The 26,971-nt window shown below is 43.4% G+C and overlaps 1 protein-coding gene across 1 annotated transcript in view; it reads left to right on the top strand.

Annotated features, from left to right (window-relative positions):
- Window positions 1–26,971, top strand: part of TRAPPC9 (trafficking protein particle complex subunit 9) — a 602,485-nt gene that overhangs the window by 127,537 nt on the left and 447,977 nt on the right. Inside the window, exons 13-15 of the mRNA XM_056522817.1 lie at window positions 3,809–3,935; window positions 13,502–13,634; window positions 14,970–15,130. Of these exons, the coding sequence (XP_056378792.1) occupies window positions 3,809–3,935; window positions 13,502–13,634; window positions 14,970–15,130 (421 nt within the window). The remainder of the gene's footprint in view (window positions 1–3,808; window positions 3,936–13,501; window positions 13,635–14,969; window positions 15,131–26,971) is intronic.

Here is a 26,971-nt window from a genome sequence, read left to right as displayed (position 1 = left end):
ACAATTGCCACAAATATTAGAAGTGACATCACTTCTGAGAGGCAGAAGACAGCTTGGGATAATTTGGGAGACGGCTTTACGGATGAAGATTGCATCCTGTCCAGACAGATGTAACAGTAATTCCCATGTTGATCATCAGGTAGTGGAAGGTCACAAGAGGAACATACATTGGGGATCAAAAGTTTGGGCACCCCAGGTAAAAATTTGTATTAATGTGCATAAAGAAGCCAAGGATAGATGGAAAAATCTCCAAAAGGCATCAAATTACAGATTAGACATTCTTATAATATGTCAAAAAAAGTTAGATTTTCAACCAAATATCCGCCAAGAGAAAGAAAAACACTGGGCACTCACGGTTAGATGCTTGTGTGGGTTTAATATTCAGAATGGTACATCAGTGCGGCACACGCTCATGCAGGGATGTTTCACAGGCGTGTGCCGCACTGATGTACCGTTCTGAATATTAAACCCACACAAACATCTTACTGTGAGTGCCCAGTGTTTTTCTTTCTCTTGGCGAAGATTTGGTTGGAAATGGACTGCATCTACATTGCACTGTGAGCACCACTGAATCGTTGTGTGAACGGAATTGCTACTAGTGGGAGCGGCGAAAGTCTATTTGGAGTGCTTGAGCCGGGCAGTGCCAGGTAGCTGTGCGTGGATTAAAAGTTAGATTTTATTTCCATCATTTACATTTTCAAAATAACAGGAAACAAAAAATTGGCGTCTGCAAAAGTTTGGGCACCCTTCATAATTTATAGCATGCACTGCCCCCTTTGCAAAGCTGAGACCTGCCAGTGTCATGGATTGTTCTCAATCATCATCTGGGAAGACCAGGTGATGTCAATCTCAAAGGTTTTAAATGCCCAGACTCATCTGACCTTGCCCCAACAATCAGCACCATGGGTTCTTCTAAGCAGTTGTCTAGAAATCTGAAACTGAAAATAGTTGACGCTCACAAAGCTGGAGAAGGCTATAAGAAGATAGCAAAATGTTTTCAGATGTCAATATCCTCTGTTCGGAATGTAATTATGAAATGGCAGCCATCAGGAACAGTGGAAGTTAAAGCAAGATCTGGAAGACCAAGAAAAATTTCAGACAGAACAGCTCGCAGGATTGTGAGAAAAACAATTCAAACCCCACGTTTGACTGCACAATCCCTCCAGAAAGATCTTGCAGACACTGGAGTTGTGGTACACTATTCCACTATAAAGAAATACTTGTACAAATATGGTCTTCATGGAAGGGTCATCAGAAGAAATCCTCTTCTATGTCCTCACCCCAAAAATCAGCGTTTGAACTTTTCAAATGAACATATAGACAAGCCTGATGCATTTTGGAAACAAGTTCTGTAGACCAATGAGGTTAAAATTGAACTTTTTGGCCGGAATGAGCAAAGGTACGTTTGGAGAACTGGGGAACAGAATTTAATGAAAAGAACCTCTGCCCAACTGTTAAGCATGGGGGTGGATCAATCATGCTTTGGGGTTGTATTGCAGCCAGTGGCACAGGGAACATCTCACGAGTAGAAGGAAAAAATGGATTCAATAAAATTTCAGCAAATTTTGGATGCTAACTTGATGCCATCTGTGAAAAAGCTGAAGTTAAAGAGAGGATGACTGCTACAAATGGATAATGATCCTAAACACACCTCGAAATCCACGGGGGATTAAATCAAGAGGCTCAAACTGAAGGTTTTGCCATGGCCTTCACAATCTCCTGACCTCAACACAATTGAAAATCTATGGATAGACCTTAAAAGAGCAGTGCTTGACAGACAGCCCAGAAATCTCAAAGAACTGGAAGGCTTTTGTAAGGAAGAATGGGCAAAAATACCTCAAACAAGAATTGAAAGACTCTTGGCTGGTTACAAAAAGCGTTTACAAGCTGTGATACTTTCCAAAGGGGGCAGTACAAGATATTAACTCTTCAGGGTGCCCAAACTTTTGCAGACACCATTTTTTTTGTTTTCTGCAATTTTGAAAGTGTAAATGATGGAAATAAAATCTAACTTTTGTTGACATATTATAATAATGTCTAATCTGTAATGTGATGCCTTTTGGAGATTCTTTCATCTTTCCTTGGCTTCTTTATGCACATTAATAAAAAATTTTTTACCTGGGGTGCCCAAACTTTTGATCCCCACTGGATATGATTGAGGAAGAGAACATTATCTGAGATGGAGGAGGAGGAGAAGATTATCTGTGATGGAGGAGGAGAACATTATATGTGATGGGGAGGAGAACATTATTAAGAATTAGATACATAAGTCAATTAATGTCGGTCTGAGAGGACAGAAACAAAAAACTACCTACTGTAATGGATTCCAACCACAAACTAACTAAAATTACCGTATTTTTCGCCGTATAAGACGCACTTTTTCTTCCCCAAAACTGGGGGGGAAAGTTGGTGCGTCTTATGCGGCAAATACCTGTCCTATCGCGGCGGTCCCTGCGGCCATCAACGGCTGGGACCCGCGGCTAATACAGGACATAAACGATCGCAGTGATGCCCTGTATTAACCCTTCAGACGCGGTGATCAAAGCTGACCGCTGCGTCTGAAGCGAAAATAACACTAACACGGCTGTTCAGTCGGGCTGTTCGGGACCGCCGCGGTGAAATCGCGGCGTCCCGAACAGCTTACAGGACACTGTGAGGGACCTTACCTGCCTCCTCGGTGTCTGCTCCGTGCCGGGATCCCCTGCATGGCCGGCGCTCTCCTTTGTCGTCATCACGTCATCGCACACGCCGTCCCGTCATCCCATAGGAGCGGCGTGCATAGCGACGGAGAGCGAGGATACCGGGCAGCAGAGACGTTCCAGAGCGATGGGGACGCGGCGACAGCGATGGAGGGCGACATCCAGGGCAGCGGTGACGAGCGGTGACGGGTCCGGAGCGGAGTGGACACGTGAGTACTACCTCCAGATGTTGCAAAGCTACAACTCCCAGCATGCCCGGACAGCCAACGGCTGTCCGGGCATGCTGGGAGTTGTAATTTTGCAACATCTGAAGGTCCGCAGGTTGAAGATCACTGTCCTATACTTTACATTGTATTTGGTTCAGAATCTTTATTTTCTAGATTTTTATCCTATAAAATTAGGTGTGTCTTATATGACGAAAAATACGGTAAGCCTTTTTCCCCGCCGGCATTTCTAGAGACAGGAATGGATGTTGCTCTTGTGTTCCTGGATTTACCCAGGTTAAACTGGAGAACTTACAAAGGTTCTCACATGTCTTTGTTAAATGGGCACTGTCATGAAAACAAAAAATTGATATGTTGCAGTACTTAAGTACTACAACATATCTCTAATATAGTTTAATTAAAAAAAGTGATTTTAAAACAGTTTAAAATCACTTTTAAATTCGGCCACTAGGGGTCGCCCTCCTAGTGGCCGAATGCATTCAGCAGTGACGTCACCACTGAATTTCGACTTGTTGAAGCCTGGCAACGAGTCGAAATTCAATCACTGCTGTGCTCGCTCTCCCGCCTGTCAATCAGACAGGCGGGAGCGAGTGCTTTGAAGGCAGAGGACGCGCGCAGGCTCGGGGACAAGGTAAAGTGTTATTTTCACTGTATTATGTAGACATGTATTATGTATATGTTTAATGATCTAACTATTATAGCCCTTCAGGAATGCAAAAATGTTAAGCAGTACATTCTTTTTATCTCTGACGACCCCTGATTGAGCTGTAAATATCTTTATTTTTTTTTTCATGTCAATTCAATTGTTTTATTATTTTTATTAAGCTTTTCTTCACCTTACGCTTTCCTCAGATGTATTGAGCAGTTTTCTGTTTGTATTTACAGGGACTCCTGACCAGTGGGGTGGAGTTCGAGTCTCTTCCGGCAGCCTTATCTCTTCCTGCAGAATCGGGCCTGTATCCTGTGACTTTAGTTGGTGTACCCAGAACCACCGGGCAGATAACCGTCAATGGTAAGCACTCCGAATAATTTAGTCCTTGTGTATATTGTCGAAAGCATAAAGTCTTCTGTTGGGAGGCCACTAAATGTAAAGCTTGGATTTTTGAGTTGGCTGAGACTCTGCCACTGGGTACTTGCGTTCCATATGTCTGTTTATCTGTCTGTTCACACGTTGGAACTTTTATGTGGAATACCACATGAGGATTCCACACGGAGATTCCGCCGCAGCAGAGTCCCATTGATATCAATAGGATTCTGCTGCACTGTTCACATGACAGAATTTCCCCGATTGATGTATCTGGCGCAGAAATTCAAACTTTGTCTGTTTCTACAAAGTCAGAACTGTTGGACTTCTCTACTTCTTATAACGTAAAAAGTGAATCCTCAGCCTGCAAATAATTTTGTGCTGGTTAAAGGGATACTCCGTTGTTAACATCTTATCCTCAATCCAAAGGAAAGGGGCTAAGATGTTAGATCTTGGGGGTACCGCCATTGGGGACCCCCATGATCTCCGTCGCGGCATCTTGTTATTGGGTGCATGTAGCTAACTCCGCTTTGTGCCCGATGACTGGAGATGCCTGCCGTCGCGTCTCTTCCATTCACATCTATGAGAGGAGGCGTGATTGCTACGCACTAGAAGTCACGCCCCCTCCCATTGACCTGAATGGAGGGGGCGTGGCATGACGTCACAAATGCGGAAGCTGCAAGCTTCCGTATTCCTGATGCCAACGCTACCAGCCCGGAGATCGCAGGGGCCCCCAGCAGCAGAACCCCTGCATTCTAGCAAGGAATAAACAAAGCCTGGAGCTAAATAAAGACCAGAATTAGAAAGACTTAGCTGGACCCAGAAAGCGAAGTGGGGAACTAGACCGGAGGTCCAGATTTGGGGTCTGGAATCCTAATAGGAATTCCAGATGTGAAGTGAACGAGATGATCAGGAAGACTCGGCAGCCGAAAACATGGCCTGACAGAGAAAAGACAGAATCCGGGAGAAAGCCTGCTGTATACCCTGACCACAAGGCAATGAGCCAGAGCAGTGGTGAAGTGACTCTGTGTAATGACAATGTGGCACAACCACTAGGAGTTTGTAAAGAATGGTTAGTATCTGTATGCAACTCGGACCCTGAGGCTTTAGGAAAGTTTTTGGAGTGATAGAATGTGCTTCACATTGTGAGACTTAAAGGGGTATTCCAGGAAAAAAACTTATATTATATTAACTGGCTCTGGAAATTTAAACAGATTTGTAAATTACTTCTATTAAAAAAATCTTAATCCTTTTAATAATTATCAGCTGCTGAAGTTGAGCTGTTCTTTTCTGTCTTGCCGTAGTGCTCTCTGCTGACATCTCTGTCTGTCTCAGGAACAGCACAGAGTAGAAGAGGTTTGCTATGGGGATTTGCTTCTACTTTGGACAGTTCCCAAGACAGGTGTCATCAGAGAGCGCTTAGACAGAAGAGAACAACTCAACTTCAGCAGCTAATTAGTACTGAAAGGATTAAGATTTTTTAATAGAAGTAATTTACAAATCTATTTAACTTTCTGGAGCCAGTTAATATATATAAATATAATATATATATATATATATATATATATATATATATATATATATAAAAAAATTCCTGGATAACCCCTTTTAATGAAGATACTGGTTTTAGTAGGTTGTATGAGGATTAGTGTTATTGCTTGGAACTAAGGTCCACACCTCCTTCCCTTTGGTACGTTCAGACAAGCGGATTTTCAGCATATTTTATGCTGCAGATCCGCTGCTGAAGAACCTCTGTATGCTGCCTTTACATGTGCCTGCTCGGAGCGGCAGTACACCGCTATGTGCACACACACTGAAGCGATGTGCGAGTCGCTGCGCATGCGCGGTATACTTGCACTCATCACGGCCACTCCCCCTGCTCTATGAGCTAGGCCGAGAGCGGCCGCGATGTGCGAGTATACTGCGCATGCACGCGGCCACTCGCACATCCCAGTGTGTCTGTACATAGCGGCATATTGCCGCTCCCAGCAGGCACATGTAAAGGCAGCATACAGAGGTCCTTCAGCGGCGGATCCGCAGCGAAAGACGCGATGTAAATCCGCTCGTCTGAATGTACCCTTAGGCTGGCTTAATAGGGTATTCCTGCCAAAGACATCTTATCCCTTATCCAGGACTGGAGGCGTGATGTCATGCCATGCCTCCTCCATTCAGGTCTATGGAAGAGGGCGTGAAGGGCGTCACGCCCCCTCCCATAGACATGAATGGAGGGGGCATGACGTGACATCACAAGGGGGTGTGGCATGACGTCATGTCTCCAGTCCAGGAAACACAGAGGTTTCCGAGACTATAGCAGAATGCGAGTGCTGAACGGAGATTGCAGGGAGTCCCAGCGACCGGCCCCCAGTTATCAAACACCTTATCCCCCTATCCTTTGGATAGGGGATAAGATGTCTTTGGCCGGAGTACCTCTTTAAGCCGATCTACCACTCAGGAAATATCTTTGTTTGTCTATAGTATGACCTCTATGGCACATAGACCTCAGTCTTTATAGAACACATTTCAGGTTAGATCTTTGTGCCGGAGTCATGTGCCAAGGCTTTCCCAGAGCTGAAGAGAATCTATTTACATGGACCTCATGAGCCCATCATGAAGAGAAGATCATCTCCAGATGTAGTGTACCTTTAAAGGGGTACTCCCCTGGAAAAAAAAACATTTAATCAACTGGTACCAGAAAGTTAAACAGATTTGTAAATTACTTCTATTTAAAAATCTTAATCCTTCCAGTACTTATCAGCTGCTGTATATTGCCGATGAAGTCCTTTTTCTTTTTTTAATTTCCTTTCTGCCTGACCACAGTGCTCTCTGCTGACACCTCTGTCCATTTTAGGAACTGTCCAGAGTACAAGAAAATCCCCATAGCAAACCTATCCTGCTCCGGACAGTTCCTAAAATGGACAGAGGTGTCAGCAGAGAGCACTGTGATTAGACAGAAAGGAAATTAAAAAAGAAAATAACTTCCTGTGGTGCATACAGCAGCTGATAAGTACTGGAAGGATTAAGAACTTTTTATAGAAGTAATTTACAAATATGTTTAACTTTCTGACACCAGTTGATTAAAAAAAAATGTTTTCCAGTGGAGTACCCCTTTAAGAACTCAAGAATATATTTTGTACTTATAATTCTTTAAATTTTGCGAATTTTTCTAAACATTTCCAAGTATAGAAAACTTTTTCTTGGCCTAATTAATGGATTTGCCCAGACATCTGACTCTATAAGAACATTTTCTGCTCCTGTAAATGCTGATTGCTTCGACCTTTCTTGTATTTCGGGATGGAAGAATAATACGAAGAAGCCTCTCTGCGCCCGCTTACATTTCTTAATTTTCTGTTTACTACGAGGTGTGAGATCGATGAAGATGACATGTGGTTTAATTAATAAAGAAGGTATACCTCTTACTGAAAGTACAGTTTTAATATATTTTTTACATTTAACTTGATTCAAGTCATTGGACTATAAAGACAGAGAGAAGTTTTAAGGCGGCGGTATTAAAGGGGTACTCCGCTGGAAATACATTATTATTATTATTATTATTATTATTATTTATTTTTTTTTAAATCAACTGGTGCCAGAAAGTTAAACTGATTGGTAAACTACTTCTATATAAAAAATCTTAATCCTTCTAGTACTTATTAGCTGCTATATGCTCCCAAAGAAGTTCTTTTCTTTTTGAATTTCCTTTGTTTGACCACAGTGCTCTCTGCTGACACCTCTGTCCATTTTAGGAACTGTCCAGAGTAGGAGCAAATCCCCATAGCAAACCTCTCCTGCTCCAGACAGTTCCTGACATGGACAGAGGTGTCAGCAGAGAGCGTTGTGGTCAGACTGAAAAGAACTACACAACTTCCTGTGGAGCACACAGCAGCTGATAAGTACTGGAAGGATTAACATTTTTACAAATCTGTTTAACTTTCTGGCATCAGAAAAAAAATATATTTTCCAGCGGAATACCCCTTCAATAGGTCTAGGGTTGTTTTATTTGGCCAATCCCAATTTTTTTGTGTATCAGTGTCCCCCTTCTGTAAACTTACAGCAATCCGCTGTAATCGGTGTCTGGTAAGTATTTTTCTGTATGAGTTTTCCTGCGATGCCATCATAGGGGAAATAAAAAATTACACTGTGCCCATTCGTATCAATTGTCCGTGTAATGCAGGACGGGGGTGGGTGGGGATTTATTAAAATGGGGGGGGGGGGATTTATTAAAACCTGTGCAGAGGGAGAGCGGTGCAGTTGCCCATAGCAACCAATCAGATACATTTTTCATTTATAAAAAGGCCTGTGAAAAGTGAAGCAAGCAATCTGGTTGCTATGGGCAACTGCACCACTCTTCCTCTACACTGGTTTTAATAAATCCCCCACCCCCCATTTTAATAAATCCCCCCCCCCCCATTTTAATAAATCCCCCCCTTTACACAAAGAGAGATAATCTGTTTGATCCGCTCTCTATTCTACCCAAGAGAAGACAATCCTGAACAGGTTCCGCCCTATTATTAGCTCCAAATTCCATAAGAAACTGGAATTCCTAAACTGGGCAGCTCTACTAAATGGCTTGTACCACAAATTTGGATTATTCCAGAATTATGTTCAGAATTGAGGATGATTAAAGGGGTACTCCATTGCTCAGCGTTTGGAACAAACTGTTCCGAACGTTGGAGCCGACGCCAGGAGCTCGTGACGTCATAGCCCCGACCCCTCATGACATCACGCCCCGCCCCCCTCAATGCAAGTCTATGGGATGGGGCGTGACGGCCCCCTCCCAAAGACTTGCATTGAGGGGGCGGGGTGTTATATCATGAGGGGGCGGGGCTATGGCATCACGAGCTCCCGGCTCCAGCGTTCGGAACAGTCTGTTCCAAACACTGAGCAGCGGAGTACCCCTTTAAAAGTGAATTTGATGGGGGTCATTCTTTACCCGATATCTGCAAAGTTTGAAGATCGGTTGAAAGTTTTTCTCCAACATCCAACTTGGATCATTGATGTTGTTCACAAGATTTAGGCCATGTTCACACGGCAGAGTTTCCGTGCCATATTCCGCATTGGTATTCCGCACGGAGATTCCGCTGTAGCAGAGTCCTGTTGAATTCATTGGGATTCTGCTGCTCTGTGCACACGGCGGAATTTCTGGCACGTAAATTCCATTTTCCGTGTCCGCACAAAGAATAAGCACGTTGATTCCTTGTGCGGAGACTGCACGGAATATGATTCCATAAGACAGCGCATTCTCTTGTGGTCCAAGCTCCAGCATATTAGGAGATATTTGCTATCGCTGTGTGCGTAATTGTCCGAACTATTAAAATATAACGTTATATAGATTCCCGTATAGTAAATTCCTTAAATGTAAGACTTGCATTGAGGGGGCGTGGCCGACACGTCATGAGCGGGGCGTGCCCGTGGCGTCACGAGCCTCCGGCGTTGCACCCAACGCTCTAAACGAATGCCGGGTGCAGCAGGGAGATCGCGGTGGGACCCCATCGATCAAACATCTTATCTCCTCTCATAGGCTTGCATTGAGGGGGCGGAGCGTAACATCATGAGGGGGCGGAGCTATGATGTCCCAATACTCCGGCCCCTTTATCATGAGTCATTAGCCACGGAGCAAAGCTTTTCTCCGGGCGGCTAATGACTCGGGGGGGCTGCAGGAGAGATTCCGAGGGACCCCCACGATCAGAAATCTTATCCCCTATCCTTTGGTCTCTAGGGGCGGAGTACCCCTTCAAACACACAATGTACAGACTATTGTAAAGTTATATGCCCCAGACTTCATGACAGTTGCGCTTTAACCCTTAGTGTGAGACCGAAAAGCGCGGTCTGCTGCAGTATGTGTCAAATTAAAAATGTGCTTGAGATTCCAATTCATAGACATGTCCGACTAGGGCTGGGCGGTATACCGGTTCATACCGAATACTGAATTTTCCCCCATACCGCAATACCGGTTGGGCCCCTCCCCCTCGGGAATGTATTATCAGCCCAGCGCAGCGCTGTCCCCACATCGGGGAACTAATCCTATGTGACCCGCCAGCACTGTTCTGCCCCCTTCCCCCCAATTAATGATCAGCCCAGCGGGGTACTACTCACATATGTCACCCGCAAGCACTGCCCTCCTCTTCTTTGTTGGGGGCCGCCGGGCGCTGGAAATCTATACTATACGCCAGTGGTCTCCAACCTGCAAACCTCCAGATGTTGCAAAACTACAACTCCCAGCATGCCCGGACAGCCAACGGCTGTCCGGGCATGCTGGGAGTTGTAGTTTTGCAACAGCTGGAGGTCCGCAGGTTGGAGACCACTGCTTTACGCTGTATCCCTATGCCTGGGCTGCAAAAGATAAAGAAAATAAACTTTAACTCGCCTACGTCGGCCGCACGCTGGGAACGTTGGACAGCCGTCACTGCGGCCGGTGATTGGCTGACGCCTGTCCGACTTTCCGGTCCCCAGCGTGCGGCCGACGTAGGTGAGTTACAGTTTAATTTCTTTATCTTTTGTTTGCAGCCCGGGCATAGGGATACAGCGTACAGCAGTGGTCTCAAACCTGCGGACCTCCAGCTGTTGCAAAACTACAACTCCCAGCATGCCCGGAAAGTTGTTGGCCAAAGGCGGTCCGGGCATGCTGGGAGTTGTAGTTTTGCAACAACTGGAGGTCCGCAGTTTGAAGACCACTGGCGTACAGCGAGTTCCATCGCCGGCGTCCCCCGACAAAGAGGAGGAGGGCAGTGCTTGCGGGTGACATATGTGAGTAGTACCCCGCTGGGCTGATCATTAATTGGGGGGGAGCAGAACAGTGCTGGCGGGTCACATTAATTTGGGGGGGAGGAAGCCGAACACCACACGCGGGTCACATGATTGGGGCTGGGGGGGGAAGCTGAACACCGCACGCAGGTCACATGATTGGGGCGGCGGGGGGAGAAACCGAACACCGCGCGTGGGCCACATGATTGGGGCGGAGGGAGGGGGGGTCGGGGTGAAAATACCGTTATATACCGTGGAACCGCCGCAAGTTAAAAAAATACCGCGATACACATATTTGGCCATACCGCCCAGCCCTATGTCCGACCAGTGGCTGTCAAGCTTAGGATCGATAAGATTTCTACCGCCAATGCCACCTTCACATGCGTCTCTGAAGACACTCAACATGGTGCCAGTGTATCACACCTCCACCCAGCAATGAAGGGGTTACTTATCTCTCCTATTCTCTCCCCACGTTGGGTCTGTAGCATCTGAAGAACAGAACTTCCCCATGTCCAAGCATCTTAATAAATAAATTACAGAGAATCAGATGCAAATTTATGGCAGCGACAACGTCTCCCGGTTTGAAGAGCCGGTCGTCGCGGAGAAGTAATGAGCTGTGCCTCAGGTGGGATCTTCATGTCCCTTCTATTTAAAGCCGCGTTCACATCGCCGAGCAAGAACGGAATTAAAGTATTAAGTCAGCCAAGGATCTCAAGGAGCACAATTGACTTTTACTCTTTGATATACATATATTCAGAAGGAGGATTTTACTGCATCCGACCTCACAACTTCAACTTTAACAACCGCAATTAATGTCTTGTTTGCAGGTCCCCGCTGGGTTTTTTGTGCTTTTGAGATGTTTCTGATTCTTGTTTTACAAGGTAAAATTGTTGTACAGGATTAGGAGGACGTGGCTGCCTTCACAAATAGCACCATACGTGTCCACCGGTTGAATGCAGTTTTGCAGATCCGTCTCATCTACATAAATAAACCTGAGCTGTAATACCTGACACAGCCTATAGACTGGTGTGGCGCTGTTCTTATAAGAACACAGTTATGGTTTATTTTTTTATTCTGGAAGAGCCTTTATTATTTTATGAGGCTCGTACATGGATATGCTTCTTCATAGGAACCCCGATACTAGGACAGACTAAATAGCAACTACGAATTAAAGGGGTACTCCAGTGAAAAACATTTTTTATTTAATTTTATTTAAATCATTTGGTGCCAGAAAGTTAAACAGATTGGTTAATTACTTCTGTTTAAAAATCTTAATCCTTCCAGTACTTATCAGCTGCTGTATGCTCCAGAGGAAGTTCTTTTCTTTTTGAATTTCCTTTCTGTCTGACCACAGTGCTCTCTGCTGACACCTCTGTCCATGTCAGGAACTGTCCAGAGTAGGAGCAAATCCCCATAGTAAACCACTCCTGCTCCGGACAGTTCATGACATGGATAGACATGGACATGGACTGCCGTCACGCCCCCTCCCATAGACTTGCATTGAGGGGGCGGGGCTATGACTCGCTAATAAGTACTGGAAGGACTAAGAAGGACTAAGATTTTTTAATAGATGTAATTTCCAAATCTTTTTAAAGGGGTACACCGCTGCTCAGCATTTGGAATAAACTGTTCTAAACCCTGGAGCCGGTGCCGGGAGCTCGTGATGTCATAGCCCCCTCATGACGTCAAGCCCCGCCCCTCAATGCAAGTCTATGGAAGGGGGCGTGACAGCCGTCACGCCCCCTCCCATAGACTTGCATTGAGGGGCGGGGTGTGACATCATGCGGGGGTGTGGCTATGACGTCATGAGCTCCCAGCACCGACTGCAGCGCTCGGAACAGTTTATTCCAAACGCTGAGCAGCGGAGTGCCCCTTTTAAACAGATTTGTAAATTACATCTATTAAAAAATATTAATCCTTCCAGTATTTAACTTCTGAATGTTCTTTTTGGAACACTGAGCTCTCTGCTGACATCACGAGCACGGTGCTCTCTGCATACCCCTTCTGTCCATTTTAAGAACTGCTTTAAGATGCTGCTCTGGACAGTTCCTAAAAGGGACAGAGATGTCAGCAGAGAGCTCTGTGTTCCAAAAAGAAAATAATTTCCTCTGTAGTATTCAGCAGCTAATAAGTACTGGAAGGATTAAGATTTTTTAATAGAAGTAATTTACAAATCTGTTCAACTTTCTGGCACCAGTTGATAAAAAATAAATAAATAAAAAGTTTTCCACCGGAGTACCCCTTTAAGGAGCAGGGGGAGTCAGACAAGGACCTTTTGTATGGGTAAGAGTTGTCAGAGGTTTAGTAGATGACCCCCCTCTTGGTATTTTTGGTCTCCCATAGACTATCCCACTAATTTATACGTCACAGTTTTCATGGAATTATTTTTTCTTTACATCATGTAGGTCTCTGTCCTGATTTTGTCTTCTGTGGGATGTTATAAAATTTTAATATTGGAAAACTGTTAATTTGGACGATCTAATTAAAAATAAATAATTTGTCCAATATTCCCAAAAAGTTTTCATTGTTCCATCCCCCTTCTCTTGTAAGGGCCATTGTTCATTTTGGTGAAAGTTTGATCTATCAGTCTCAACATTTATTATTTTTTGTTCTTGTGATCATTTTATTTAAGGGGTTATCAGATTCAGGGAACCTCATGGGTGGGGTCAAAATGACATCAGGATAAGTAACTGCTAACTGTGGTGCTCCTTTTGGGTTGTGTCCTCTTAAATTCTATTGTCATGGGGGATTGTATGGTCTTGGATGGTTATTGTTGTGCTGACTGCCGTCTGTTCTCTCCTCTGGGGTCACAGGTTATCACACTTCAGTATTCGGGGTATACAGCGACTGTCTTCTTGACAACCTTCCTGGCCTTAAGAACAATGGCTGCACAGTGGACGTGATTCCAGCGTTGCCGAGATTACAGATGAGCACCTCTCTACCTAGGTAAGTAGTTACAATAGTAAGATGCTTAGATACATTCACATACATATATATGTCAGAAGTCATAGTAGATCTATGTTGCCATCTTTGAAGTCCATTTTCTTAGTTTTTTGTATTCTTTTTCTTTATCTTATGTATTCTATATTTCTTAATTTTTTTACTGATTCTGAGGTTTATCATAATATTTCTTCTCTGTAAAGTAGGGATCAACTGATTATCGGATTGGCCGATATTATCGGCCGATATTCACAATTTTTTTAAGGTATCGGTATCTAACCTTACCGATATGCCGATAATGTGTCCAGCGCGTGCGCCCCCGATAATTTGTCCGATACCTGCTGCTGTGCGGCCCCGCTCCGCTGTCCCGTTCTCCCGATCGCATCATGGAGTCCTATGGAGGAGCGTCCTGTGTATGTCACACGCTCCTCCATAGGACTGATCGGGAGAATGGGACAGCAGAGCGGCAACACCCGAGGACAGCTGCAGGTGAGCTTTCTACAAGAGGGGGGGGGCTGCTGTCTACAAGGGGGAATATCGGTATAAATTATCGGCCTGAAAGTTCACAGGCTATAGGTATCGGCTCTAAAAAATCAATATTGGTCGGTCCCTACTGTAAAGTATTGCAGTGCGTACTTGCCAACAGTCAGTTACGTACCGCCTGTAGAGGCAGACTCTGCAGCTACTATGGAGCCTGTGGGAGTCGGATGTCCGGCCTCACTCCCCTCTACATCATATGAACTTCAGACAGGTAGAGAAATTTATTTAAAGGGGTACTCCAGTGATCCAGCGTTCTGAAGTTTTTGTTCAGAACGCTCGGAGCCGGAGGCCGCAATTGTGATGTCATAGCCACGCCCCCTCCATTCATGTCTATGGGAGGGGGCGTGGCTGCCTACACGCCCCCTCCCATAGACATAAATGGAGGGGGCGTGGCTGTGATGTCACGGCCACTGCTGCAGGAACCCAACGTTTGTCTAGAACCCCTGGTGCTGCAGGAGATCATGGGGGCCACAGCTGCAGGACCCTCACGATCAGACATCTTATCCCCTATCCTTTGTATAGGGGATAGGATGTCTAGCAGCGGTGTACCCCTTTAAGCATATAGTGGCAGTGACACTGTCTCCTGCCTGAGCGTAAGGTCAGAGAGGAGCAAAGGACTCTATGGCAGCCTGTAGAGGACAAACATCACCTCAGTACCAGGAAGCTGCCTCTGCTGTGCTGTCCATGCTCCTTCTTCTGCATCATTATCAGCTGCCTATATAATGCTCCATACTTAAATAACTTAACCGGATGACTACTTTTTTACACCATATTTATTGTATTTTAATGCCCTCGTTCCAGATCGGCTCATGCTCTGCAACCTTCCACCGATGATGTATCCACCCATGTGTCTGTCCAGCTTTTCAACGGAGAGACCCAGAAGGTTGTGATTAAGCTGGAGAACATTGGAACCGAACCTCTCGAGACTTTAGAAGTTTCCTCCAAGACGATCAATAACAAAGGTTGGTGGATCTGAAATATAGTCTGTAGTGAATTCTGGGAGTCAAATTCATTTCCCTCCATCTTTACTTTCAATAAGTTTTTATTGAGATTTTTTCAGTAAAGAAAAGTAGAAGAGGCGCCAACATAGCGTTTCGAGAACATAAGTATAACATACGTAACACAAAAGGAACAAGAAATACCGGAGACACATCATAGATCACAGTGGTCACAGTTCTAATCTCATATATACAGTAACGTAATAAGGAGTTATCCCAACCTAAACTGAAATATGTAGTGTAGGGTCAATGGTCAAGATGAGTAAAGAAAAGTGGATAGACGATCCAGCAATTCCGTATAAAATAGTAGACTTTATTCCAAACGATAAAACATGTAGAACAACACTTCACCTAGTCGGCAACACACCCACAATGGACGCGTTTCGAACGCGCATGCGTTCGAAACGCGTCCATTGTGGGTGTGTTGCCGACTAGGTGAAGTGTTGTTCTACATGTTTTATCGTTTGGAATAAAGTCTACTATTTTATAAGGAATTGCTGGATCGTTTATCTACTTTTCTTTACTCATTCGTACGACGCGTGGCCAAGCTTGGATCCGGGCAAGACCAAAGGAAGGGGAGCTGAAAACAATTTGCATTACCTGCTGTCAATGGTCAAGATCCATGGTCTACACCCCTAGAATGACATGAATGTCAAACTATATGGCAATCATTATGGAAACTAGAAAATATATATTATTCGATATCCCTGGAATGGGTGGAGGAGATCCAAAGTTGCCATCTGCTAGAGAAGGACTTGTATGTGCCTGAGGCCAGCGCAAGGATCTTTTGGCATGAGTAAGTGGTATTCAATTTGTTTACGATAACCTCAATGCTCGGGACATTAGAAGATCTCTGTGTGGGGGTGGGATGTGTTCCATATCAAGAAACAAGAAGACCAATTCCGGAGACCAATGAATGGTGCAGTCGAGGAAGGACCGAATGAAGAGTTGACAAGCGACCCAAAATGGCTGTATAATTGGACAGGTCCAGAGGACATAAAAAAGTGAACCCTTGTGTCCACATCCACGCCAGCAAAGATCTACGGAGCCTGGAAACGCCTTGGCCACTTTTATAGGAGTGAAGTACCACCTCAATATAGTTTTATAGGCACTTTCTATACGGGTAGAGCACTGGAAAGCCTTGTGTATGCGTTGGAATGCCTGACTCCAGTCCTCCAGAGTAAATGTACAACCCAATTCTCTTTCCCACATATGCAGAGGATAAGATTTGTGGCACTTACCTGTGTCCATAAGAGTAGATAGGTTTTTAGACCTTTCAGATTAGAGGAAAGGAACTTTATAATATGAAATTCGCTACTAGGTGTAGTTAATGTCAGGGAGTTAAAGTGTCTAATCTGGAGATATTTATAAAAATCCCTATTGGTTATATGCAATTTAGTGCAAGAAACTTTAAAGGGGTACTCCGGTGGAAAACTTTTTTTTTTTTTTTTTTTAAATGAACTGGTGCCAGAATGTTAAACAGATTTGTAAATTACTTCTATTAAAAATTTTTAATCCTTTTAGTACTTTTTAACAGCTGTTTGCTACAGAGTAAAATCTTTATTTTTTTTTGTCTTGTCCACAGTGCTCTCTGCTGACTCCTGATGCCCGTATCAGGAACTGTCCAGAGCAGGAGAAAATCCCCATAGCAAACCTATGCTGCTCTGGACAGTTCCTGACATGGACAGAGGTGTCAGCAGAGAACACTGTGGACAACACAAAAAAGAAATTCAAAAAGAAAAGAGTTTCCTCTGTAGCATACAGCTGCTAAAAAGTACTAAAAGGATTAAGATTTTTTAATAGAAGTAATTTACAAATCTGTTTAACTTTCTGGCACCAGTTCATTTAAAGGGAGTACCCCTTTAAATCTGGGCCTTCATAGAGTTTTTTTTTTTTTTTTACTTGTGTCAGGCCAGCTGTGAGCCAGTCCTGAATGTTCAAATCGAAAATGGAAGCCTGTAGTAAGTTCAGTGGTATGTCCCCTCTGTCTGCCCTAACTGATGAATGTTCTAGAGTGAGATATGACTTCCAAGTATGTAGCCTTCACCAAAGGGTTAGTGAGAGGTGGAGGTGCTAAGTACCATAGAGGTAGATATAGCAAGTCGTTTAGCTTATTAGGGGCGACAGATAGACTTTCTATGTAAGTCTAGGGGAGGGGACAATCCCCATTCAGCCATTGCCTCATAGAGGCTTTTAATGTTGAAATGTAATAGCCTTTTATATCAGGGGAACCCAGACCCCCGCCAATTTAGTTCTGGACAAAATCGCATGGGACAGTCTATGTTTGTTTCCCGCCCAGACAAACTTTGTGAGAATACATTGCATATTCGTGAAAAAAGGACTTATTGAGAGTGATAGGGACAGTACTGAAAACATATATTGAAGTTTTGGACGGAGGAACATTTTAAAAGTTGCCACTCTGCCAACCCATGAAATGATCACCTTCGAGAGGTACTCCGCTTCCAAAGCAATGGGTGTGAATAGTGGAGCATAATTAGAATGATATAGGGTGGAATGGGGGTAGGACAACTTGAACCCCCAGTGTCTAGTGCCAAAACCACCACTGGAGTAGAGAGACGCTCAATTATGATGTAATATATTAAATAGCCGTCAGGTGTCGTCCGGCCACAAAGCCAGCTTGATCTTGGGATATAAGCGAGGGAAGAATCGGGCTAGGCGAGTGGCTGTTAGCTTGACAAAAAATTTTAGGTCTTGATTTAGGAGTGAGATCGGGCAATAATTTTGTGGAAGTTCGGTAGATTTATCCAATTTGGGAAGTGTTGTTATTAGGGCCCGCAGGTTTTCAGCTGGTAAAGAGCCAGCAGACATCGCCTTAGAAATTACATAGTGGAAGTGCAAGAATGTCCCTAAATGTTTTATAGTAGCCACTAGCAAACCCATTAGGTCCAGGGGCTTTGCCTAACAGGAGAGAACGGATCGTTTTATGGAGTTCTTTTTCAGTAATGTCACTATTTAACTGTTGGAGCTGGGCACTCGTAAATTTTGGAAGTCGCAAGTCTTCCAGGTAATGTTGTATTGCTACAGTTGCATTTGGGAGGTCGGGAATAGAGTCTCTAAGATTGCGCAATTTGGCATAATATGATTGAAAGCCATTGGCTCTGTTGTTTCTTTAAATGAGAGCCATATTTAATACATAACCCCCTAACCAGTTACCGAAGCATGATCGGACCATTTTATCGAGTCTGTAGTAGAATCAGATACTATGGGTAAGAGAGAGCTGGGCACTAGTATCATATCTATCCTAGAGTAGGAGTTATGTACTCCTGAATGGAAAGTGTAATCACGTTCCGTGTTATGCTGAAAACGCCATGTTTCATATAAATCTGAGTCCCAAGACCATGGGGCCAGAGAGAGAGATGGAATTCTAGATGAGGATGTAGTGTCAAGGGCTGGGTCCATTACTGAGTTGTAATCTCCACACATAATCAATGAACCCCAGATGGAGGAATTGGCCATCCGCAACACTGATTTAAGAAACCGTGGTTGGCCCGAGTTGGGGGCGTAAAGTGAGACTATGGTGAGTGGCACTGCGTTAATAGTACATCTTAGAATGACATACCTTCCCCGCACATCCGTTAGTACGTCTTTCAGTGTAAACAGCACAGTGTTGCGTATCGCTATCAGTACCCCTCTAGATTTAGTGCTATAATGGGACTGAAACACATGAGGAAACAGGGGATGTTTAACCCTATGAGCATCCCCGGAGAGAAGATGGGTTTCCTGGGCACAAATGATATCACTTTTAAGGGACACAGACTTTCTCCAGATACGTGAACGCCTATGAGGGGCATTTAAACCGTTAACATTAATACTAAGTAAGTACTATGACCATTGATACATTGCAAAGAAAGCATAAAGTAAAGCTGTAACAACATTAGAAAGGTGAAGGCGTGTGCCCCCCAGCCAGCACACACACCTCCAATATGCATAGGTAGGGTAATCAAATTGAACCGTTTGAAAGGCAAAGGTAAAAACATAAAGAAAAGAGACCATAAAGAACAAAGAAAAGGAAAAATAACTAGACTCTGGGAGGGGGGGGGGGGATGAGGTAGAGTTCACCCTGAGGCCGAGGACGTGGACCACCACCAAACCTGAGCAATGGAGTGAAGAACAACAGCGGTAGAATTAATCTTCAGGCAGTAGACCAGTCTCTAGGAAGTCGGGCTGGAGGAGATCTGTTGGAACGTCCACCGGATGAGTCAACCTGTAGGTTCCAGGAGGAGAGAAGGTCACTCTCGACCCTCCGTCAGAGACCGGACAACATGTATGAAGTCACCGCGGGGTATCAGCAGGAGTACCGGGAACCTACATCTGTAGGAAACATTTGCTGATCTCAGAGCTTGAGTGATGGGGAGCAGGTCTCTGGGGAGACGTGAGGTTGCTGAGCTCCAGCGATGTGTGGAAATGCAGCACTGGATCAGATGTGGAGCGACTTGCACTGGTAAGTCCCGGCGGGGATATTTTGCGGCTCGGTCCAGGCAGAGAGGACATTTTGCGAGGAGGGTGCTCTGCGCGTGAAGCTGAATTTCGCCAGCGTACTCTGTTTGATATTCTTCTTTCTCCTTGACTGCATGTCGGGTCAGATAATGGCAGCAGCCCAAGTCGGTAAAGAAGCTGGCCAGGTAGAGTTAATTGCTGGATATTGTTGCTATCTCAGGTGGTGAGGACGGAGCTCTCACACTAGGAGACTATCCACCTCAGCAGCCAGGACACGCCTTCTTTCCCCTCCATCTTTATTTTTCGTGTGACAAGTTCAACTTAATTACATTAATGATGATGATGGCAGTGAAAGAAGAAGATAATGAACAGGAACAAATACAAGGGACTGACCCTAACTCTCCCTAAGCTTTCCCTGAACTAAACCCTTGCTCCAGACACCACTAAGCCCATTCACTGTCCATGCAAATATCCCTCTTACCCCTGGTCTACAAGCTTTATATAGCACAGTGTTTCCCAACCAGGGTGCCTCTAGCTGGTGCAAAACTACAACTCCCAGCATATCTATACAGCAGCCTGATTGGAAAACACAGCTCTAGCAGAAAAACAAGCAGACACTAAAGCCCAGAGATACAAAGAAAAATCAAAAATGAAGTGAAGGGCAAACTGGACTATAAACAAGGAACATCGAAAAACTGATATGTTCAGCAATGAGAAATTCTGAACTAGCCCTGGGCTTAACAGTCATGACCTGCTGATCCAGAGTACTCGATCAGCTATCACTGAATTGCTGCCTTGAACAAACTAACAGAAGAATAGTCAGGACGATTCCTTCTATTTGGAACAGCATCACACAGTAGTTTATTCTGTGGTGGCGCTGCAGAAGAATTGAACACTTAATGCCACAATTATTTATACAGTTTTTATCACGACTCCGCCCCGTGTGACGTCATCCCCTGCCCCCGCTATGCAAGTCTATGGGAGGGGTCGTGACGTCACGATACTCCGGCCCAGTGGTCAGCACCGGGCAGTTTGTGAGCTGGCAGCGCGGCATGCAGCTCAGAGTAGTGTGCCGAATGCAAGATTGCGGGGGTCCCCAGCGGTGGGACCCCCCCGCTGTCAGACATCTTACTATCAGGTCAGACATCTTATCCCCTATCCTTTGGATAGGGGATAAGATGTCTTAGGGCCGGAGTACCCCTTTAAGAAATTCAAATTTTTCCAGCTCAGAATGGTCTACATTAATTTATGCAGGTTGATATAAAGCTTGGACTTGGACATTTGCATCCCCAGTATTGGAGTGAATTTTAATACTCCAAATCTAATTGTGTCTTGCATCGGTCTCCGGCCCATGGAGTCACTTTTACAGATTTCATAGCCAATGTCTGTTTTAATTCTAGAAATCTTCCTAAACCTCTTGACTCTTGTGCGCTCGTATATCTCACAGTTAATACCCGGCTCCTTGTGCAACATGTGGTTTGCCGGTTTATAAGTGAAATTAATCCCCAGTGGCTTCTCCACTTACCTGATCCAAGAGCTTTGGAAGGCAGGATCCCTAAAGACTCCGGGGAGATTGATGGGAGGCTACTGTGTTCGCCTTCCTCCTGGCTAATGGTTCGTTCACATTAAACCAATGTTGCTTATGTATAAAATTTGATGAACGATGGAAATTCTGTTCCTGGAGGAATTAGTATAACAACCTACCTGCTAATAAGGCGCTGGGCCCTGCACTGAATGCATAGATTTATTACAACTTTGTTGTTACTTTCTTACTAGGATGTAAGTTTCCTGCTTTGTAGAATTGTAAATGCAGCTCTGAAGGTCAATAAAGAAAAATGTTTAATCAGATTAATTTATAATTCAATACAATTAAACTATTTGAAATGTTTCATCCAGAAGTCAAGGCTTTGTGGATCTGTTACTAATTAGTCACAAAAGCATAAGGGTGTATTCACACATACACACAGGATCTGCAGTTGTGAAATCTGCAATCTAACAGCTTGTTTTAGAGCTGGAGGAGCTGAGCAGATGATATATACAATGCAGTACAATCTGCAGGTATCATGTTATAGAGCAGGAGGAGCTGAGCAGATGATATATATACAATACAGTACAATCTGCAGGTAACATGTTATAGAGCAGGAGGAGCTGTGCAGATGATATATACAATGCAGTACAATCTGCAGGTAACATGTTATAGAGCAGGAGGAGCTGTGCAGATGATATATACAATACAGTACAATCTGCAGGTATCATGTTATAGAGCAAGAGGAGCTGTGCAGATGATATATACAATACAGTACAATCTGCAGGTATCATGTTATAGAGCAGGAGGAGCTGAGATGATATATACAATACAGTACAATCTTCAGGTATCATATTATAGAGCAGGAGGAGCTGAGCAGATGATATATACAATACAGTGCAATCTACAGGTATCCTGTTATAGAGCAGGAGGAGCTGAGCAGATGATATATACAATACAGTACAATCTGCAGGTATCATGTTATAGAGCAGGAGGAGCTGAGAAGGTGATCTATACAATACAGTACAATCTGCAGGTATCATGTTATAGAACAGGAGGAGCTGAGCAGATGATATATACAATACAGTACAATCTGCAGGTTTCATGTTATAGAGCAGGAGGAGCTGAGCAGGTGATCTATACAATACAGTACAATCTGCAGGTAACATGTTATAGAGCAGGAGGAGCTGAGCAGATGATATATACAATACAGTGCAATCTGCAGGTATCATGTTATAGAGCAGGAGGAGCTGAGCAGGTGATCTATACAATACAGTACAATCTGCAGGTATCATGTTATAGAGCAGGAGGAGCTGAGCAGATGATATATACAATACAGTACAATCTGCAGGTATCATGTTATAGAGCAGGAGGAGCTGAGCAGACGATGTATACAATACAGTACAATCTTCAGGTATCAGATTATAGAGCAGAAGGAGCTGAGCAGATTATATATACAATACAGTACAATCTTCAGGTATCATATTATAGAGCAGGAGGAGCTGAGCAGATGATATATACAATACAGTTCAATCTGCAGGCATCATTTTATAGAGCAGGAGGAGCTGAGCAGATGATATATACAATACAGTTCAATCTGCAGGTTTCATGTTATAGAGCAGGAGGAGCTGAGCAGATGATATATACAATACAGTACAATCTGCAGGTATCATGTTATAGAGCAGGAGGAGCTGAGCAGACGATGTATATAACACAGTACAATCTGCAGGTATCATGTTATAGAGCAGGAGGAGCTGAGCAGACGATGTATATAACACAGTACAATTGCTTAAAAAAACAAAAAAGGAAATTATAAATCTCAACTAGCAAATAAATAAATATTTGTAATAACATGCTAGTTATGATATAAATAAAATAATCTTTACGTCATTATTTTTTACTTTTGTTGTACCAAATTAATGTTTAATAAAGACATAAAGAAAAACATTAATATAAATAAAAATAGTGAAGTGCACATAAGAGTCTGCACACCCTCTTCCCGATGTAGTGCGCGTCCCCGGGGTCCCCAGATGCATCTTCTCATGTGTTTTCTCTCCCAGGTAGGAGTCTTCCTCACGTTCCCAATTAGCTGATTATAGAGAACGGAGGGTGCAGTGTAACGTGCTGATAACAATGGCGCGCTGTCATAAGCCGACACTTCTTGCCAAATCTCCCCAGCTGCAAACGAATCTGCAGAAGTGGGTGACATCCTGCCGGGCGCTGATAACGCTCTTATTAGCCGCACACCGTTCTCTAGTGTATGGACAGAATAGAACATTTTTTGCTGCTTTTCTCTTCTGTTTATTTTTAATATATATTTTTTTTCTTTAGTCCCAAGAGGTGACAAAAAAATCAGCAATTTTGGTGTTTTTATTTATTTTTTTACTTTTATACTATTTACCGTGCGGATTTAATCAGTTTGGACATTTGCGCATGTAGTGATACCACAAATGTTTATAAATATTTATTTACGTTTGTTAATTTGGAAAAGAGGGGGAAGGGGGGGGTGATTAACATTTTTAAAGGGGTTCTTCACCATGAAAGGTTTTTTGTACTTACCTACCAGACAGTAATGGACATGCTTAGGAAGGATCCGCGCTTGTCTTGGGGGCTAAATGGCTGTATTGTGAGTCCACCATAACGCTGGAGCTTTCTTTTTGTGAAATGGCTATTTCCTGTCGGAGTTCACTCCCTCCAACTACAAGTCCCAGGATCCCTTGTTTGTCATTGTGAGGTCACTTTTCTCCCTCCTACACAACAGCCACCCCACCCACTGGCAGCCCTCATCGGGGCAAAGATCACATAAGAATTGCTAGACCTACATGAAACACAGGTACAGACACTATATTACGAACGACACTAACTTTACAGCCAATATAACCCAATATAAATAAAATAAATTAAAAAAATCATAAAATCCTGGCATCTTTATAATTATGGGAGGGGCTTTTTTATTCATGAATTTTGGGAGGAGCATTTTTATTTTCAGGAATTATGGGAGGGGCTTGTTTATATTTATGGATATACATATATATAAATAATATATACACACCCATCTCATATACACTTTTCAGGTTCCATTATTATTATAAGCAATGTTTCTTTTCGCACATCTAAGTTTCTGATGTCGTGTTTCCCAACCAGCGTGCCTACAGCTGTTGCAAAACTACAACTCCCAGCATGCCGGGAGAGCCAAAGGCTTTCACTGCTGTAGGTTAAGGCCTGACCCTTCCAGGCAGTGCTTTATGGGAAATAAATATGTAAATTAGATAGATGTAGATAAATGTAGATAGAGAAATACCTTTCTACTGCCACCTCTAGGTAGTAGCTACCCTGTAGGTCAATGTTTCTCAACCAGTGCGCCTCCAGCTGTTGGAAAACTACAACTCCCAGCATGCCCGGACAGCCAAAGGCTGTCCGGGCATGCTGAGAGTTGTAGTTTTGCAACAGCTGGAGGCACACTGGTTGGAAAACACTGCTGTAGGGTACGTATGGCGACGTGTGATTCTTGCGGCTCGGTGACATCACTGTAGCGGTACCATTCGGTATATGAATAGGACATTAAAGGGGTATTCCAGGAAAGAAAACTTTTTTATTTATTTTTTTTTTTTTTATATCAACTGGCTCCAGAAAGTTAAACAGATTTGTAAATTACTTCTATTAAAAAAAAAAAGTCTTAATCCTTCCAATAATTATCAGCTGCTGAAGTTGAGTTGTTCTTTTCTGTCTGGCAACAGTGCTCTCTGCTGACATCTCTGCTTGTCTCGGGAACTGCACAGAGTGGAAGATGTTTGCTATGGGGATTTGCTTCTAAACTGGGCGGTTCCCGAGACATGTGTCATCAGACAGAAAAGAACAACTCAACCTCAGCAGCTCATAAGTACTGAAAGGATTACGTTTTTTTTTTTTTTTTTTTAAGAGAAGTAATTTACAAATCTGTTTAACTTCCTGGAGCCAGTTGATATATATATAAAAAAAAGTTTTTTCCTGGAATACCCCTTTAATTCTCCGGCAGAGCTGTTTTTGCAGGTTGCGTATGATCTTTATAAGAAGGAACATGTTATGAGACGGTCGCTTCTTCTCCGCTATTATCCTGTCTCGTGCATACGCTTACTCCTGGTTCGGAGCCCCGGCATAAAGCGAATGGAGCAAGCCTGATGGATTTCCAAACAGAACGCCGCTCTCTCCTCTAATTGGCGCATTAGCGACCGGCTGCACGCCGAATCGATGCGCGCTTAGTCGATTTACATGATTCGCCTGGACAAGGCGTCCTTCATTTTTCGCAAGTTCACAGGCTCCCAAAAAAGAATATTATCTCTATTGTATAAACCCATTGTGAAGTATAAGGCAGAGACGCCAAACCTTCGTCTGTGAGCAGATTGCGGCATTTTGTCTCATTTTTCAGTATCACCATAACTTTTACTTCACATCTTTTCTTAAAATTGATTTTCAGTCTAAAGTTTGTTTAAAGTATTAAAGGGGTACTCCAGTGGAAAATTTTTTTTAAATCACCTGGTGCCAGAAAGTTAAACAGATTTGTAAATTACTTCTTTAAAAAAAAAATATTTATCCTTCCAGTACTTTTTAGCAGCTGTATGCTACAGAGGAAATTCTTTTTTTTTTAATATTTTTTTTATTTCTTTTTTTGTCCTGTCCACAGTGCTCTCTGCTGACACCTGATGCCCTTATCAGGAACTGTCCATAGCAGGAGAAAATCCCCATAGCAAACCTATGCTGCTCTGGACAGTTCTTGACACAGACAGAGGTGTCAGCAGAGAGCACTGTGGACAAGACAAAAAAGAAATCCAAAAAGAAAAGAATTTCCTCTGTAGCATACAGCTGCTAATAAGTACTGGAAGGATAAAGATTTTTTTTAATAGAAGAAATTTACAAATCTGTTTAATAGAGATGAGTGAACTTAAAGTAAATTCGATTCGTCACGAACTTCTCGGCTCGGCAGTTGATGACTTTTCCTGCATAAATTAGTTCAGCTTTCCAGTGCTCCCGTGGGCTGGAAAAGGTGGATACAGTCCTAGGAGACTCTTTCCTAGGACTGTATCCACCTTTTCCAGCCCACCGGAAAGCTGAACTAATTTATGCAGGAAAAGTCAGCAACTGCCGAGCCGAGAAGTTTGTGACTAATCGAATCGCTCATCTCTACTGTTTAACTTTCTGGCACCAGTTCATTTAAAAAAAAAGTTTTCCATCGGAGTACCCCTTTATGCATTACTCTATCCCACTCACATCCAGAGCTGCATAAAAAGTCCTGCTCACCATTGGGCCTGCAAGAAGTAAACTCTATACTGCCACCTGCTGGACTGTATTTCCGTAGAGCAGTGTTTCCCAAGCTCTCTCCAGCTTTTGCAAAGCTACAACTCCTCCTATAACAGCTGTAGGCTTTCTTGGGCATGCTGGGAGTTGTAGTCCACTGTGTGGACTGTATTACAGTACAGCAACACTCCCTATCCTGTAGCTCTAGAGTTGTTGCAGAACTTTAACTTCTGGCACGGGCAATCAGCTGCACAGTCTGTCTGGGCATGCTGGGAGTTCTAGTTTTGCAACAGCATCACCAATGTTGAAAAAGAGACAAAAAATGGAAACAGCCTTAAAATTGTATAAAGTTTACTTAGAGAAAGCAAGCGTGATGAGAGGCGTCAGGAAAATATTTACTATGTTTTAATATTTTTTTAATTTTTTATCTTTTATTTAAAAAAAATAATGAAAAAAATAAAAAATAAATATATATATATATATATATATATATATATATATATATATTTATATATTACTGTGCAAATTGCGCTTAAAGGGGTACTCCGGTG

This window comes from Hyla sarda, chromosome 5, assembly GCF_029499605.1.
Source record: "Hyla sarda isolate aHylSar1 chromosome 5, aHylSar1.hap1, whole genome shotgun sequence".
In the NCBI taxonomy this organism is placed as follows: Eukaryota; Metazoa; Chordata; class Amphibia; order Anura; family Hylidae; genus Hyla; species Hyla sarda.
Note: the sequence above shows the minus strand (reverse complement) of the source record. Positions and strands in the feature narration are given on the sequence as shown.